The 18,937-nt window shown below is 31.6% G+C and overlaps 2 protein-coding genes and 1 pseudogene across 4 annotated transcripts; 2 read left to right on the forward strand and 1 right to left on the reverse strand.

The window, feature by feature from the left end:
* The first annotated feature begins 1,362 nt into the window (after nucleotides 1–1,362).
* LOC129874710 (uncharacterized) lies at nucleotides 1,363–3,670 on the forward strand. The gene has a single exon (XM_055950044.1). The coding sequence runs from the start codon at nucleotides 1,828–1,830 to the stop codon at nucleotides 3,436–3,438; it is 1,611 nt and encodes a 536-aa protein (XP_055806019.1). The 5' UTR covers nucleotides 1,363–1,827; the 3' UTR covers nucleotides 3,439–3,670.
* Nucleotides 3,671–3,882: 212 nt separating this feature from the next.
* On the forward strand, nucleotides 3,883–4,000 carry LOC129881270 (5S ribosomal RNA; annotated as a pseudogene).
* A 6,175-nt stretch (nucleotides 4,001–10,175) lies between these two features.
* Nucleotides 10,176–18,661, reverse strand: LOC129880104 (probable WRKY transcription factor 57). Of its 3 annotated transcripts, none has more exons than XM_055953977.1 (4): nucleotides 17,975–18,659; nucleotides 16,055–16,198; nucleotides 14,487–14,886; nucleotides 10,176–10,518 (listed from the first exon to the last, which is right to left on the reverse strand). In XM_055953977.1, the coding sequence occupies exons 1-3, from the start codon at nucleotides 18,403–18,405 to the stop codon at nucleotides 14,496–14,498; spliced, it is 966 nt and encodes a 321-aa protein (XP_055809952.1). In that variant the 5' UTR covers nucleotides 18,406–18,659; the 3' UTR covers nucleotides 10,176–10,518; nucleotides 14,487–14,495. The 3 variants fall into 3 exon arrangements, 2 of the variants coding, with proteins under 2 accessions (XP_055809952.1, XP_055809953.1); XM_055953978.1 differs by lacking the exon at nucleotides 10,176–10,518 and adding an exon at nucleotides 10,532–12,978 and having other exon boundaries at nucleotides 17,975–18,661; XR_008765332.1 differs by lacking the exon at nucleotides 10,176–10,518 and adding an exon at nucleotides 13,636–13,810 and having other exon boundaries at nucleotides 13,948–14,886; nucleotides 17,975–18,660.
* Nucleotides 18,662–18,937: the final 276 nt, after the last annotated feature.

The following is an 18,937-nucleotide window of genomic DNA, read 5'->3' on the forward strand; positions in this document are numbered from 1 at the left end:
GATTTTGTCCGTCGATAGTTGAATATTTCGATCTAGTTAGATAATATTTTTTGATGCATACAAAATAAAACATGACAAGAATTTAAGAACGGAGGGAGGGAGTACTCTAGTGGTACGAATTGTGGGGCAGTGACAGAATCAAATTGCGTGCTTGTTGGGGCTGGTGGGGCTATAAGATCTCCTAGTTAACATAGGACACATCAAATCCCAATATGACAACAAGAATTTTAAAAAACATGTATTCACACTATATTAAATGCAGATTTTTGGAAAATAAATAAAAGATATTCTATCTGCAACCATTCATCAAAATGAATAATAATATTAAACAAAGAGTTGACTGAGTAATAAAATAGAGTATATTCTAGTTGGGAAAAAAACAAAGTCAAAGAAACCAAGCACAGAGAATATTATCACTCCATTTTATATTCCTATTAACTTGATATACATTCCTTAAAAGAATTTTATGTATATATATATATATATGTATATATATATATATATATATATGTATTTTATTAAATTAACTTTATTAATAATATTGAAATTCTAAAATTTGATTATTTTAATACTAAGGGCTCGTTTGATTGAGAAGCAAGTTATCGTGAAATTAGTTATTTTGGGATTGTTATCGCAACCTCAATGTGGATAAAAATTAACATTATAATTTCAAAATAACTAATTCCATGATAAATTATCTCATGATATTATCACAATCAAACATAGAATAAACTCATCCTAAATTTAATTTTGAAACTAGTTATTCATTATCCTTCACACTAAATGAGTCCAAAGATTAATATGAGAAAAAAAGTAACAAAATTCTTGATTTGAGAAAATGGCCAAGTAATTTCCTAAAGTTTGGTAAATAAAAAAATATATTTTTAAATTAAAATAATAAAAATAAGTCAAAAAATAAATTTTAACTTATGATTTTTGACTTATCAGCTATAACTCTTATAAGTTATATAAGTTCATTCAAACAGATTCTAAATTAAATCCAAAACAAACACATTATGATGTCATTAACTCATTTTATATAGTTCTACAGGAGGAATTAAATTCTAAAATACCCATAAGATAGTACTAATTTGTAAAAAAGTATTTCTTCTTAAATTTTAATAAATCAAATAGATCTTGACCGTTTAATTTTGTTAAAGAACGAATAATCCTCTCAAGATTACACGTTTGCCCATCTTTTTTGTGTATTTTTTGGCCTCTTTCTCCCAAATTTTGTATTTATGCATGGAATTCTCATTCAACTACATAACACACAAAACAAAGTGAAAGAGAAAGAAAGAAAGAGTCTTTAGCTTTCTGTTGTGATAGTTTATTTTGTTTCTTTTTTTAGTCTCTGAACAATTTTGCCCTGGTTCTATGGCTATTTCAGTTCAAAGTTTTGATTTTTTTTGTTTTTTCATTTGGGATTCTTGAAATACTGAACATTTAAGCAAAAGGGTATTTTTCTTTTGATGTGTTTTTGTGTGTAGGACTGAGATTACATAGATATGGCATTCGAAGATTCATTCTTTTTTGTTGTGGGTCTGATTTTTACTACCCAAAAAGTGCCCACATCTGACTAGTTTTTAATAATTTCTATTGCTTGAGCAACACTTTGTGATCTGTGTCCCAACCCCATATGGCCAAGTTTTGAGCTTTTTTCAAGTTTTGGTTTTTTTTTGTTCCCTTTTACTTTGATCTGGGGTTTTGAATTTTTGGGTGTTTCTTGAAATGTGGAATTGTGGGCATATGATTTGAGCTGTCAAGATTGTTTACTTTTGTCTTTTGAAGTTTGATTGATTTGCTTTCTTGAAAATTTTAACTGATATGGAAGAAGATCAAGATTTGAAGTTTGTGTGCAAGTTGTGTAACAAAAAGTTCCCTTGTGGTAAGTCATTAGGGGGCCACATTAGATCTCATGTACTTGCAAATTCAACTGAATTTGGGGAAAATGGTGAAGCCAATCTTGAAAAGTTGCAACCAAAATTTGATCTTGGTGGTCATTCTGGTTATGAACTAAGAGAGAATCCCAAGAAAACTTGGAGGGCTGTTGATTCAACTTATTCCCCTTTGCCTCCTCAAGAAAGAGTTTGTCAGCAATGTGGTAAAGTATTTCAGTCACTGAAAGCTTTGTGTGGTCATATGGCTTGTCATTCAGAGAAGTTAGTGATGGATAGTCATTCAGATACTGAAACTGATGCGGAAGAGGAGGAGGAGCAAAAGCTGAGGACTAGATCATCAAAGACTAAAAGGTATAAGAGAATTGTAGTTAAGTCTTCTAATGACTGTTTAGTGAATAATAATAATATTAGTACTGTTAATTATGGTTCATCATCTGTTTCTGAGATTGAAGAACAAGATCAAGAGGAAGATGTAGCCAAATGTTTGATGATGTTGTCTAGGGATTCAGGGAATTGGAATGGTGTTAATTCAGTCGTTGAGTCTTCTGATAATAATTCTGTTGTTTTGGAGACTAAATCATCCTCTACTGACATGAGATTTGGTAGAAAAGATAGGCTGAAATGTGTTTATAATCAAAATGAAACACCGCGAATCAAAAGAGGGGAAGAAAGGAACTTGAAACTTAGTGTTTTAGATGTTGAAGCTGAATCTGAGAGCTCTGATTCTGGATACTTCTTAGATGAAAATACGATAGTTGAATCGGATATATCTGTTGATGGATTCCATAGAAATGGGAATAGTAAATGGATCACCTCTCAAATGAGCCATGCTTTTTGGTATGATGAGTCTGGGATTGATAAGGGGAAGGGCTTAAACAGAACCAAGAAATATCCAACAGAGTTGAGGAAGGATTTAACCGCGGAATGTGAATTTGATGATTATCCAATAGCTTCATATGCGGATAAATGTGAACCAAGAAAGAGGACAAAGGATAGTTCTTATCATCCAGAATTAGGGAATAAGTCCTTTAAGAAGATAAAACTCGGTCCCAAAAGTCCTGAAGGATGCAAAACTATTCAAAAGAAGAAGTATCAGTGCTTGAACTGCAAGAAGAGTTTTAACTCTTATCAGGCTCTTGGTGGACATAGACCATGTCATAAAAAGACCAATGCCTATCTCGAGGCAATAAATGGAACTGGTGAAAGTAATGTCGATGCTAATTATGATGACAAGCATAGAGAGACATTTAGCTGTAAAAAACCGGCTTCTGCTGCTGTTAAAGATCTGTCTTACAATCCTCCTGAGAAAAAGATTAAGCCTAAGAAATCCAAAGGGCATGAATGCCCATTTTGTGACCGGGTTTTCAAGTCTGGTCAAGCTTTAGGTGGCCATAAAAGGTCTCATTTTATTGTTGGAAATGAGCAGAACATGAATCGATCTTCACCAGTCAAGAAAGTTGACAATTTACTTGATCTTAATCTTCCTGCTCCTGTTGATGATGAGGATGATGAGCATACACACCTTGTGTCTTGGTAGTTGGTGATAAACAAGGTTTCAAGATGCACGAGCATTTGGCAGCGAGCTCGTTTCCAGATTGGCAGAGACAATGCTAGATATGTATAGGCAACTTGGCAGGCACAGTTGCTTCATTCTTTTGATACCATAGAGGTAGTAGTTTCATTCTTGCTGATCAGTTGAAAAGAACCTCACATTTCTGTCTGATTTTGGCATATCCCAAGTATATGCTTCAATATTTGCTGGTTAAAAATATTCATTTCTAAAGCTTTGAGACATTCAAATTATATCTGTCTTTTCTTGTTTATTAGCTTATTCTATAGCCTAGTGATTTCTTTGGTTTTGCCATTTGAAGAAGCTTATCTCTATTGTGTACTTCTTTAAGCTTTCTTACTAGTTCTTTCAGCATAATATGTGTGACACCCTTGATGAATTTGTCACTCCCAAAGACACAAAGTCCACTTAGGATGCGATCATACCAGCACTAACGCACTAGATTCCGTCAGAATTTCAAAGTTAAGCAAGCTTGGACGAGAGTAGTACATGATGGATGACCCCCTGGGAAGTCCTCATGTTGCATTCCCTCCTTCACCACTTGTGGGATTACACTTGGTATGTCGTTGTTGTTGTTGTTACACCGTCTTCACTTATAGCAAGCGCAAGTAGCAATGTTCAGACACACTGACACGAGTTTCTGATTGTTTTTAGTTTGAAGTGGAAACAAGTAATAATAATAATAATGAAAAAGATTTTGATTAGTGACACTGGCAAATCCAGAATTTAGACGTCGTAGGTTTTGAGATGAGTAACGGGTTCTAAAATGTATATCTAGTATGAGAGAACTTAAATATCTTGGTACTTGTAGTCTTTTGGTGACTAGTTTTCTTGCAATGTAATAGAAGCTACCAACAAGAGTAAAATGTGGGAAAACACAAAGCTTATCGTGTCCCCATCAAGATTGAAGAAAGGAATGATTAAATTCAATAGTTATATAATTAATAATCAATCTTCAAATGTGTTAACGTCCTGCTCCTCCTCACGTGTCAACAAGCAAGTCCCTGAATGTGGTAGGACTCTGTCGCAGGTCTTGACGTTGGCTACTACTTTAACATAAAACATAAAATTTTACTATTGTTGTTTAACTTTATTTTGAAACACCCCCTTACTATTAGAGTTAATTTTACTTATGGTTAATGAACTCTAACTAAACAAATCCACTTTTAACTCGTCAAATTTCTGACATTATGACATGTGACTCGTTAAGTGTGCGTATTCTCATTCTAATGGAAAATAATAATAAAATTATTGGTTGAGAGAGATTTAAGGATAAAAAAAGTAGGAAATACAGGTAAACAAAAGGTTGAAAGCCAATTTAACACTGTTGCACAATTAGTGCTTCTCCTCTAATTTTTACTGGAATTTTAATAGATCTCATCAAAAATGAAAGAAGGGCTTCAAATCTTAGCCTTAAAATAAGCCAATTATTTTTATTTATTTATATGCAGTCACGCGAAGTTAGGAATTTCGCGTGTCTGCATCAAAATTCTTCTTTTCCGCTCCGGTCTTTAAAGAATAATAATTATCATAGAATTTTGAATTTTGGAGGTGAAATTCTATTGTATGACTATTTTTTAAAGACATGATTAAAAAATGTTCAATGAACGTTATTTTATCGTGTTTTTGTCACGATCCAAAATGGGCCATGAGTGGCACCCACACTTAACCTCCTAGGTGAGAGAACCAACGATACAAACCCCAATTTATAAAATATGACACTAACGCGGAAGCTCAATTTATGAGAGTAAGAAATAATACAACCACTAAAGTTTATTAGATACGTGTTTCCAAAACCTGAAAGTCATCACTTCAAGGCTATCTAATTCTAAAATACTAAGTCTGAAAATATCAAACACCAAAATAATAAATAACATAATGTGTCCGAAAAATAAGGACATCATGCCATGCCCGAGAGAAATCAATACGAGCTAGAACGAATAGCTCACCCTGGAACCTGGTGTGCTGGACATTGGCTAGAGTTGAGGTCGAGTTGAAGTTGATGGAACACTCGCTGCACTCTACAAAATAAAACAAAGAAAAGTACAAGTAGGGTTGAATACAGGACAATATGTACTGAGTAAGTATCATCGGCCGACTCAAAATAGAAATCAATATGCATAAAATAATAGCGAAAAATCAACCATAACACTTAATCTCTACATAATTAGTATCAATTGGGCCGTTTGTACCAAAAGGGAGAAAAAAGGCCCACTAAATTCTTTTATGTTTATCTGATGGATCAACTAAAGGCCCAATGAAGTACTCACAAGTTTGAATCTCTTGGGGTTTGTTTGGTTAGGAAACAAGTTATCCTGAAATTATAAGGATAACTTTAAAAATCTCACTAGTTAAGAAGTTAATTACTTAATTTCACACTAGTTTACGATATTACGAATCTTACCAAATTTTTTACTTCGGATACATGTACTCTGGTGCATCCAGATACATCCGCCTCTTCCCTATCTCGCTCGCCTCTCTCCCTATATTTGACATCTCAGATACATGTATCTAATGTGATTCAGATTTATCTGTGATACGTAGACTATCTCATTCGCATCTCTCCTTATTTAATTGTATATGGTAGCAAAAATACACACACACACACACACACACACACACATATATATATATATATATATATATATATATATATATATATATATATATATATATATATATATATATATATAGGTGTATCTAACTTGAAATCTGGTATGAAATTATTAATTAGTGAGCTAATATGTAATTATTTCAAACTATAGGAAGAATTAGTAAATATGATAGGAATGTTTGTCTAATTAGATAATTTTTTTAAACATAATAACAAAATTATAATACGAGAATTAAAGAATGATGAAATTATTTAGTGATACGTTGTTAACGAGCGATGTTTGATTCATTTGACTAAATATGAAATAAACAGGATATAATATAAAACATATACTTGGTGTATACTAGTTACTATCTAATAAATGTGTATACTAGATAAGCGGGGATACAATTTTTATTTTCATTTTTAACTTTGGATTTCTTATCCTCATTTGTGGGATAAGAATAATATCACATTGTTAGTATAAATTACTCGCGAATTCAAAGATTTAATCAAATACATAATGAAATAATTCCAAATCTAATTTTAAACTTATTATCCCTTATATATGAATATATACAAATTGTATACGAACTATATTGTATACATATATAATATATTCGTCTTCTATTTTTTTAAAAAAATTTAAACGAATAATTCAATCAGATTGCAAAATTATTACATAATTTGAATCACTCATGACTCATGTAAGTATTTATTGAAGAAAGGTTTTATAAATAATATCATTTGGCTATGCATTTTATAAAGAAAATAATATCAGAACTTGTACTTGATATTTATGTTAATAATTTAATTTTTTTGAAACTCCTGCAGAGCTTCAAAAAGCAATTATTTATCCATTATAAAATTTGTTATATTTTTTATGTTAATGTTGGAGTGATAAACACATGCTTCTCTAATTCGTATGAAATCAATACGATTTGGGACAACTTCAAGAATTATTGACATAATCATAAGAGCCTCAAAATAGATTATTTTGATGGTGAACTAATTAAATTATTCCCAATTAGGCATACGTCAATCAAAGACATTGCAACTTTATTAGGTAGCTAATTTTGTGATCTTGTATTTAGAGGTTTCCATTTTTTGGTTAATTATTGTCATAGTTTGAGTATTAGTTTTTGAATTTTAAATTTCAAATCCATACCACAACTTTTTGAATTCAAATCATAATCTTGTTTAGGTGTTGAACGAGTTTTTGTTTTGGAGCATAAGTTCAAAAAATTTCTCTTAGTTAAAATTAAATTTGCTAAACAAATCCTTAAATTAATACACAAAAATACAAAATTCAACAACTTAAAAATCTGAATATTTTATGTTGTTAGCCTTAATTTTTGTTCTCTCTCTTCATCTTTCACCGAATAAAGGGGGGGGGGGGGGGGGGGGGAAATGATCAATAAACAAAACTACAGAATAAAACACATCATTCTTTATTACTTATTGTGATTTGGTTATATTCTTCTGATGGTAGATTTCATCTTCGTTTTTTTTTCCGCTCATAAATTTCTACTCAATTTTTTATTATAAAAAAGATGATTAGTTATTTAAGATGAATAATTCTGATTTTTTCTTTCAAATTGTTGATTTTGATTAACGTTTTAAGATGAAAAGTTCTATATGCATTTACACTTATTTTATATTTTCCTCACATTTCTATGTAATTTTATATATTTTTTTATAAATTATTTTATTATATTAATTTATAAAATAATAAATTCCAAGTAAATACATGAATTCAATTCCAAGTTACTATATATATATTTTTTTCTAAAACATCATAAATTCCACTGAGTTTTTTTTTAAAAAATTTCATATCGATTTTTAAAAATATCAAGGGATCCGTCAATTTCCTTAAATCGACCCAACATACTTCGATGATGTGGACTCCCCGACTATCCATCGGTTTTAGGTAAAATAAATAAATAATCAATTCATTTCTTTTAGTGAGTGATTAGTAATTCTTTATTCTTAATTAGAAATTTTGAGTTGGAATATTTATTACGAAGTCGCCTTCAATAGATAATACTTTATTTATAAAGTAAATGCGTGTGTACTTCACGCATTCATGAGTAAAGTGGTGAGATATCCATAAAACTCGTGTGAGAAAACGACAATATGATAACGTAGGCTACAAGGAAAAAGGTGAATTATACTATAAAGTTTTTATAAAAAGAGATGTTAAAAGGTAAACGTCAACTGACAATAGAGCAACTTAGAAATCCACGCAATTACCAACATTTACCCTAAACGTATCCATTACCAATATATCTGCACTACTCTCATGCAAAAATGTACACTACTAAAATAAAATAAAAATAATATTTGTTTATTTTATGTTATTAAGAAAAAAAGAAATTTTTTTAAAATTTGTGGTGTAAAACAATCCTTAGCTATTTGTATTACTGTAAATTATTTCATTAAGAGTAAAAAAAAAAATTTAAAAGTTAAAATATTTCTAAGTATAATAAGATGACATTCTTTTTTTGGAACGGAATAAAAAAAAAATGTGTCACATAAAATGAAACAGAGTAAGTATAACAAACTGCAAATATGAAATTATAAGAAGTCAATGAGTTCAACGCTAAGAACTTTAAACGTTGAACCGCCGATGGATTCAAGATTTTAATTAAGGATATAAGAAAAATAAAAATATTATGTCTAAATTTTGAACATGAAAATTCAAGGTAAATTTCAAACTCCTAAATCACAAAATCAACTTGTAGTCTTGTGTTGAAAGGATATATATATATATATATATATATATATATATAATTTTTATCGAGGGGTTCAGGTGAACACCTTTCCGCCCCCTAGATCCGCCCTTGAGTTGAACCTATAAAACTTAAATTTTGAATCTAATCTACTTTTGTTCATAAATAATCCTAATGAAAAGCTTTTATAATAACACAATAAATATGATCGATTTAAAACATGAACTTCTATGAAATAATTTCACGGAATTTAGCCAATTATCTTGATCGTGAAATATCATTAAAGAAATAGGAATTTGGGTTATCAAAGAATTTTCTGCGATTATTTCTAGTATAGAATGAGTCAATTATCCACTTTGATATCTTCATGAACAAAAATTGTGATATTATTCCTCCATTGATTTTGATTTTTGGGAAGTATCATGATCGTCCAATAAAATAAAAAGGATATCAATTTTTTCAAATGAACAATTTGAAGACCTATTGATTCTAATAATTGATTGGAGAGTCGATCATTCAGACCTTGTGTTTCATAGATGTAGATTCAAACGTATGAATGGGGATATTTTCGAAACTCACATTGAAAAAAAAAGTGAGTTAGACAAAAATAAACGCAACTTGGACAAAAAAAATTTGGCTTGGACCAAAAACAAAAACGAAGTGACCTAGACAAATCTAATCTCAAACCAATCAACCGAATATTGATTAATACGCAATTGATCGAACACAGTATTAATGATCAGTGCTAGTAAATGGGATAGGATGGAAAAAGGAACTCCATCCATTATGCAGAAAAGAAAAATAAAACCTCAATTGTATCCCTCTATTGCGTATGAAGTTCATGATTTTCATTGATGTAAATTCAATCACTTGAATTTAAGATGATAAGAAATTCTCCATTAGTAACAAATGTGGTTATCCTTTAAGCGGAGAAAATCTTTTTTAGAAAACATAAAATATAAAGATTAGGTAGGCTCCCAATCTGTTAAGAACAGGCTAAGAGCATCAGCTACCAAAAAATCTTTTATAATTAAATATCGTTACTATATAAATAGATTTGATTGTGAAGGACCTATTATTGAATAATTCTTACCTCCAACTCAGAACGTTCCTTCCGCAAAGCCTATTCCTAGCTGCGGCAAAGCTTGTGAACAATACAAGTTTCCAATAACAATAATTAATTGATTAAGCAAAGCTTGTGAACAATACAAGTTTCCAATAACAATAATTAATTGATTAAAGTTTGAATTTTTTTCTAACCAAATCACATTTACTATGATTTGTTCAAAATCATGATTTTTTTTTATAAAAAATATTCCCATTCTTTCTTAAAATTTGTATCGATTCAAATCATAAATTAAAATGGATTCCACGAGAAATAAGCAATAAAAACTATTACTAGCACAGTTACAATGTAATTACAACATTAATTAAGTCAAATGTTACATCCCCGACCTCCTATGTAACCCCAATAACCAATCCCAATACCAGAAAGTTGAAAAAAGAAGGGGAAACTCTACAATTATATATATATATATATCTAATAATCTTGAATATCTAGAGCTGCTATATATATAAATATATATCCAAGGGTTCTCCATTAAGTCATGATTCCTATATCATGATCAGCAAAAATACAAAAGCTAGCTATAGCTAACTTCACAATAGAGGGCTGATTCCAGCTAAATTCAACAATGGCATCCATGCTATATATATACACCCCTGGAAATGTATATGTTTTAGGAGGAGAAAAATCATCAAAAATGTAAAAATACATTAGATTCAAAACTCAAAATTACAAAATATACAACATTTTCAATAAATAGAGGTTGAACTCATTAAATATAAATTCTGAATCACGATGAAAAACAAGAATACATTTGTCAAGGACCATTCACATTCATCGATTTTAATTCCCTATCCGAAATCCAATATGTTAAACTAATCAAGCTTTGTCATTCGTCCTCTCTAAAAAATGCTGTCGTATTTGTGTCGAATCTTTAAAAAAAATCACTACTTTTAGAAGATCAAACACGAATCCGATAACATTTTTAAAAAGTTCAAGCAACATAAAAACTACCCCTCCATTTCATTTATTTGTCATACTTTCTTTTTTTAGTCCGTAAAAAATAATGTCTTTCTCCTTTTTTAGTCAGTTGTTAATTCCAACTTTCTACCCGATGATATGTTTAAGACTCCAAGATTAAAATGCATTTTGGTACATTCTACACTCTTTAGTTTAAGAAAAACAAGATTCAAAAGTGTTATTTACTTTATTAAATTCCTTGCCAAATCAAAATCAAACAAATAAATTAAAATGGATATATCAAGCAGATGGGGTGGGCGTTCAGTTCTTCAATTTGGTTTTGCTAAAATTCGGTTCTGTTCTTCGGTGTTCGATTTTGAAAAAGTGTGCACCATATTTCAAACCAAACTAGATCGGTTCAGTTTGATTTTTTCAACTTCGGTTCGATTTATTTCGATATTTTAAAAATAATTTTTCGATGTAAAAAATTCTTGTGTTGATTTATTATTCTGCATTTTTCTTCTTGCATAATTCCTAAAAGAACCAACAGGAAAAAAAGAACAACAGCAAGAAAATGTTAAGCAAGAAATCAACAGGGGGAAAAAGAAATCAAGAATTACCACCTTAGCTGCAAAAAAAAAGCAACACCTTAGTTGCACCAGACTACTTATTAGTGACCGAAGAGCCATTGTGTGTTATTAAGTTTAGTACCAAGAATTACCAAGAAATCAACAAGTAAAAAAAATAATAGAATTACGAATAAAAATTAAAATATTTTGAGTCAAAAATATATAAGTAATATAATTTAAATATTACTTTAAATTTATTTAATAAAACTTCGACTCTTCAATGCACCATGATTTCGTGACCTTTACACCGAATACCGAATTGAAATCGAAGTTTCCAAAAAAAAGAATCGATACCAAACCAAAAAATCGAAAAACCGACACCAAAAGACCGAATTAATTCGATTCGATTTGATTTTTCGATTGTTCAATATTTATGCCCACCCCAGATGCTACATGTAATACCCTTTCTTTACATGTCCAAGAAAATTAGTAGGAAGCAAGAAATAAAAATGAGAATATTTGAAGCATATCTTAACTGTATGATCACACGTTAAATACATACACAAAATCTGCAAGAATATTTGCATAATATCTTTAAAACAATTGGAAGCCTGATCATGTAGGACCACACATCTTCAAAATATGCTTCTATTTACGCAGACAGGCGTGACTTATTCTATGAACTTATGCATGCTTTGCATGAGATGTGTAAGATCAACTCAACAAAAGCAAAACCAACCAAAGCAAGATTTGCCTTTAATTATTTGGCATGCTAGCTAGAGCTAGCTAAAGGGAGCGCCATTGCCACCTTACTTGGTCTCTGATTCTTAAACCCTATGGCCAAATTGAAGTACGGTTCTTGTCAGACCCAAACCCCACTAACAAAAGTTGCTTCCTTCGTTTCATTTTATATGAAGGTATTTAACTGAACATCTAAGTTATTTTTTAAAAGGAATTTTGGGACATGATTTTTGTAGTTACAAGAAAAATGTCATTAAGGGATGAGAACATGGACTTCTTATATGATCTTAGGCTATCCTCTTCTCATTAGCTAGGTTTTTGGGGTTGAGTTATGCTCAAGATATATGATTTTTATCATGATTTTATATTCAAGCCCATCCCAATTTATTGTTTCTGATGTAGGGCCCTCTGTCTTATATTGTTCACGATCTAGATATCCAGTCTTGGCATGCACCGGGAGGTGGGGGGAGTGACCTGGTGTCCCACATCAGCTAAGGGATGGGAACATGGACTTCTTGTATGTCCTCATGAACTAGCTTTTGGGGTTGAGTTATGCTTAAAGTTCATTTATTTATCAACTTGTTATCTCCCACAAGCATAGGTATCAAAAAGTTCCATACACCAACGTTTAAACAAATGAGAAGAAATCACATTATGCATATAGCCTACACTAGAATTTGAACCTGACAATTTGTAGTTCTCAACGCACCTCATTACTTCATTATAAATATAGGGTCCCCTCTTAATCTTTGATTGTCATTCTTTTGGACAGACGCTACTTACTAACTATAGGGCCGCCCTCTTATCTACTAGCTAGTTTAGCCATTTTGTCACAGATACCAAAATCTGTCACAAGATAACATTCAGTCACATTGTAATCAAGTAATTCAATTGCAACAAGCCTTTTGTAAATAGTAAGAACAATGTCGATGAAAAGCATCAATCATCAATTAGTTCATGCATCAAGACCATACAGTAGTGTTGCTTAAAACCAGTGGGGGACCAAAACAACGCAATATTTTATACTATATTGTATTGATAGATATAGTAGCAACTTTTAAAGAGACAAAGCAACATCCACAGAAAAAGGTTGCGGTGGGAAAGCAATCTATGGGAAAGAGACTTTTATATGTTTTCAACTTTTATCAACTTTAGATTTCCATCACCCAGGATCTTGTTCGATTTGACCGGACATTAAAATATCATCAACAACTCATATTATTACTTCACCGTTACTTATGTTTAATGAAAGGTTAAAAGATATTGATCCTACTTTAGATGCCCATGATCACAAGAAAAGTACTGATTAAGTGTTTTTCCCCCCTTTTTATAATCATGGTGTTTAGACCAATTTTCGCACCTCGATGAGATACTTGCCGCCCCTCACTAGTCAATGACAGCGTCAGAATTTTCATTAAGGGAGTTCAAAATCTGAAGAGTAAATATACAAACTAGTCGAAAAGGGTTCGACATCTACTATATATACATAGAAAATAACTTTAACTATGTATAGATAATATAATTTTCCGTCGAAGAGGGTTCGATTGAACCTTGAACTCAAGGTGGCTCCGCCAGTATCACCAACAACAGGCACTAGATAACTCTGTCCACCAAGACTAGGACAGATAAAAAGAATTCACCTAATATTTCTAAATAAAGTTTATAAGATATTTAAAACCTTCAGATAAAAAAAAAGGGCAGCCCGGTGCACTAAAGTTCCCGCTATGCGCGGGGTCCGGAGAAGGGCCTGACCACAAGGGTCTATTGTACGCAGCCTTGCCTTGCATTTCTGCCAGAGGCTGTTTCCTTTAAAACCTTCAGATAACTGGTTGTAAATATGTGTTAGAATTATATAATCACCTCATGTGAAAGTTCAAATAATTATATGAGATGGACTTTGCGATTTAACAAGGTATCAGACCAAGCAAAGCAAGAGATCTTTATTAAAAGCTTCCCAAAAGGCAAAAAAAGAAATATTAAAAATCTGCATGCACTTTTGTTCCATAAAAATAATTAAAAATATGCTCTTTAAAAGTTTAAAACTTTTAGAATGGTCAAACAATATATAGGATCCTTATATAAACTTCTTATGTTGGTGGCCTTTGCAACTTATGATCACTTACCTATATAAATGATAATGTATTTTGTCCTTTAATAAGCAGGAAACATCGAGTGTGAAAACCAAAAAAAAAAAAAAAAGAAGACAATGTGGCATGGCAGAAATTTCTTTATAAAACACACACATACTTACACTTGCGTGAACACACACGTGTAATGATCAAATAATATGTCATTGATGAATTAATGCAGCATGTCAAGATAGAGTCAAATTGACAAATCAGGAAAGGGATTACCCTTTTATATCATCTGCTTCGCATCCCAGGAGGTACAATATCTCCAAGCAATCCTTCATCAGTTGGCTGTTGTGTACCATCTGGTTGACTTGTATCTGGCAATCTACGAGCTTCGGGTCCGGTTTCACCTGTCATTGTACGCGATTCTGGAGCAGCAGGACTCATAGAAACTACTAATTCATGAGAGTATTGAACACCGGGTGGATGGTAAAATTGTGAGGGTAAAGGTGTTAATTGAGATGTAAATGCTTCGTGATTCATAAGTCCACCTCTAGGAAAACCAACTGTATGGTGACAGTGTTGTCCTTCATATGTTGTGATTACAATTGTCGAATCTTCAGAAGATCGCTCTACTCTTTTCTTTACTGTGCACTTTGTATTTGTACAACGATAGTAACTCCTGACATGTCATACACATTCATCATGAGTAATTATTTAACATATAAACTCCAAAATTCTGACTTCATCAAAAGTAATAGTACCCCTCGTCCTATTTGATATGATGTAGTTTAACTTAACACTAAGCTAAAGAAACAAACATTGAGTTTTGAAATTTACAATCTAAAATACGAGATAAATATTTGTTTGGTTATAAATTAATATATTATACGGATAAAGTAGGTGTTTTAGAGTCAAATTATTACTAAAAAATAAAAATATGCCATTCGACAAACTAAAAAAATAAATAAATCATATAAATTAGGACAGAGAGTATGCAATAATGTTCATAGAATACATCATTAATTCTATTGATATTTGAAAAACATGTTCTTGAAACACTGAAAGCAAAGGTTTCTTCTAGTATGTTGCTAAGATACAATAAACTAAAATCAATAGTTCTAGAATATGTGAATTTTATTAGTGTTTTTGAAGTTGTTTTCAGTTGAAGTTTAGTTTAATATTAATTAAAAAAAGAGAGAATTATACCTCCCTCGCTAATCAAGCCGGCAATATGAAATACTTTATAAGTATCATATTATGACCCTTGATCTTTTACTCACTAGAAAATGATGGAATTCCATCAAATAATTATGACTTAATTGTTCCATCATGACTAACAAACAACCAAAAACTCACTTCTTTAAGTCACTCAGGATGGCCTAGTAATAAAATGACGTGGACAGAGAATTATGAAGTTTTAGTTTAAATAATTTATGCAAAAAGAAAAAAAAATACAATCATTTGTGTCCTAATTTATATGACACTTTTTTATAATTAGTTCCTAAAAAAATGACACATTTCCTTTTATTTATTTTAATGATAGTTTCGGAATATTGCAAAGTCTTTTCATATTTTTTAAACTCTATATCAAGTCAAACGACATCACATAAATTAAAATGAAGAAAATATGTGATTTCATCTATCCAACCCTTTGTGGATATAATTATTCGGTACCTATATTAGTTATGCATATCTCGCGAGAACACCGCAATTATTAAATTTTGAACTTACAGATTCAGATAATGAATGAATTTAGTGGCATTCAGAAGCCCAAAAAATTTAAATTCTAAATTCATTGAGAATTTTAGCAAAGAATGGCCAATGTAAAGAATTAGGAAGAAAGAGACCTTGGAAATGGACTATTTTTAACAGCTTTTTGGCCATACTTCCTCCATCTATAGCCATCTTCAAGATGATCAACTTCACTTTTGGTCATAAATGCAAAGCGGGGCTGCCTGATTCGTTTCTGACCCTTCTTTTTAACCTTGCTTCTGTGGAATATTCAACCTAAAGTACCATTAGGAATGTGATTCCTTCATCATATTACATATATACTACTACGTACTACAAAATATTATAAAGAAGCATAATTTAAAGTATATGGCCTGCTCAAAATAAACAATCAAATTCCATTTTCTTTATAACTAAGAAACTCAATGCATCATTTAATATGAACCAACCTAGTTTCCAAGTAAATAATTGTAATAAACAAAATATCTTTCAATTGAAAAAGAATGGTATTTATTCTTTTAATGAAGTTGTAGACACGAATATTTGTCACCTAAATTGACTTTACATATATTTTATTTACTTTACCTCTTATTCTTTTTTTTTATATAATCGTGGTGTCAGGACCAGCAACTAACGAGCACCTCGACTAATTTCATGGGATACTTGCCATCTCCTACCATCAACATGTATCAGGTAACTCTGTTTATCAAAACTATGACAGAATTACCAATATCACCTAGTTTTTAGCTCTTATTCTTTTTATATACTTGATAAGTAACAAGTTTTTATAGTTGACTCCAACTTAATTGAAATTTAGATGTATTACTTGTTGACCACTAGTATAAGTGACAAATTCAAGTTTTTGTTCAGATAGATTCTTAGTCTCCATATATTAAAAAACAAGCATTAATAAAAAGCAGAATGAGAATGAACACTAAGGGGATAAGAGCGTTGCTCAGTTGGTTGAGGCCCTCCGTCCTATCCCCTCCTTCCCCTCAAAAAGAAAAAAATAATTTCACAGCTCGAACACGTATCACACGAATTTACAGCTAGAAACCCTTATAAAGAAAGTGGCGTAATACTACTAGACAACATCAAAATAGTAGTACCACTTATTACTTATTAAAACGTATCCAAATTCTCTTCATGGTTCTTTGCATTAACTAACTCTACCTTATTTTTATTTATTAACAAAAGATTAAATTTTTAAAAACAAAAAACTAAAATATACTTGAGTTTTTAATTACGTTGCGTAGACCACAACGTAGAGAAATGCATGCAATGGGACCTTAAGAGATCACACAAACCAAAAATTCATTTATACTAACGAAGTATTCTGTATTCACATAGAAACTGGCAAAGAGCCACACATTAAAAGACATAACGTAGATAGTCTATTATAATTAAGTATTAATGACGAATTTTATAATTTGAATAATATATCACACGAAAATAACTTTATTATTGTTTCTACAATTATATTATAACTTTCCATATTGTACCATTCCTTTTTCTTTCTTTAATTACTAATGTACGAAGCAATGGACCACGAAAAATAATGAAGCAGAAGAAACTAATTTTGTGAGAAATTTTACCCAACCATTATCGGAGAAAGTTATCGCAAGATACTTTTTCATACACATTTATCATATGAGAATCAGCATGAAAAAGAAATCCAAAAAAAAAAAAACTTTTCCTAAAACAGTATATTTTAATTATTATTACGATATTTTTAGAGGAAAAAATTCATCCACGCCATTCCCGCCGCAATAACGGCTGTTTTGAAGCCACAGAAGAAAAGTGGACAATACCGAAAAGCCCATCTTTGATGATTAAAATTACGAGAATACCTCTCTTTCTCTTCCCTCAACTTGCGTGAACAACTTGACATTTTTTCTAGAACTACGTACGGACACGTTAATGGCTCCTTTTTTTACTCATTGCTTACTGCAAATTTTCCTTATTTTACCATTGAAATCGCAGTTAATTACGAATTTAGACACAGAGAGAATGAAGTTGATAAACACATTACTCACGCTGTATCGGACGGCGGTCGGGAAGCGGAGGAGCCACCGGAAGCGGTTGATTTCTCCGGCGGATCATCAGAACAGCTAGATGAAACAGGTTCATCGGTGATTTTCCCCGCCGACTTCGGTTCAGTAACAGAAGCAGAAGCAGATGCAGATGCAGTAGTAGTAGTAGTAGTACTGTTTCCCGCCAAATCCTCATCGATCCGATCAAATCCACCACCTCGATCCCTATCTCCGGGCGGCTGAAAATTCCAACCGAATTCAGTCAATATACTGCTATCTCTATCAGTACTACTAGTACCGAAGAAATAAACATTGTCCGATTCATCATCACCACCGAGTGACCAGCTCGATTCAGTAGCTGCGCCAGCGAACTCAGCTGCAGCACCACCACCACCAGGTAATGAATCATCAACCTTATCCTTATCATCATCCATAATATGAAATATGAATGAATGAATCTTACGCGGAGAGAGAAATTAAAGCTAGGGTTTATAGAGAAGAAGAAAGACGAAAGAGGAAAAGATAAACGCGTAAAGAGTTTGTATTTAAGGGAGTGTTTGGAATATTTTATTAGGAACTTTTTTTTTGGGGATTGTTGGATTTGAAAGCTTTGTCGCGTCAATGGCAATTGGTGAGAAGACACTGAGAAAAAATATTTTAGAAATTAAAAACAAAGAAATAAAAAAGATAATTTAGAAAAATCGCCGTCAACTTCTAAATAGGAGTACTTTGGGAGAGGCTGATATTTAAATTATCAGAAATTCATATCTTTCCACGCGCTTCGTCTATGTGTGAAATATTCTCTCAATCTCTTCTTTAAAAATTGACCAATTTATCCTTGACGTTACCGATAAAGTTATTTTGTTATCTGCTTGAATTTTTATTTTTACTGAGTCCAGGGCGGCTCTACAAATCTGAAAAAAGGCATTAGCCTTAGGCCCCTAATTTGAGAGGTCTGGGCCTTAT

The sequence above is a fragment of the Solanum dulcamara genome, chromosome 2 (genome assembly GCF_947179165.1).
Source record: "Solanum dulcamara chromosome 2, daSolDulc1.2, whole genome shotgun sequence".
NCBI classification, from domain to species: Eukaryota; Viridiplantae; Streptophyta; class Magnoliopsida; order Solanales; family Solanaceae; genus Solanum; species Solanum dulcamara.

What these genes read in the sequence shown, in the direction of transcription:
- LOC129874710 (XM_055950044.1), top strand. Translation starts at nt 1,828, where the DNA reads ATGGAAGAAGATCAAGATTTGAAGTTTGTGTGCAAGTTGTGTAACAAA.
- LOC129880104 (XM_055953977.1), bottom strand. Translation starts at nt 18,405, where the DNA reads ATGGATGATGATAAGGATAAGGTTGATGATTCATTACCTGGTGGTGGT. An exon ending in CGACCGCCGTCCGATACAGC is followed by an intron (nt 16,199 to 17,974) that starts GTGAGTAATGTG and finishes AATATTCCACAG; the next exon opens with AAGCAAGGTTAAAAAGAAGG. An exon ending in AAAAATAGTCCATTTCCAAG is followed by an intron (nt 14,887 to 16,054) that starts GTCTCTTTCTTC and finishes ATGACATGTCAG; the next exon opens with GAGTTACTATCGTTGTACAA.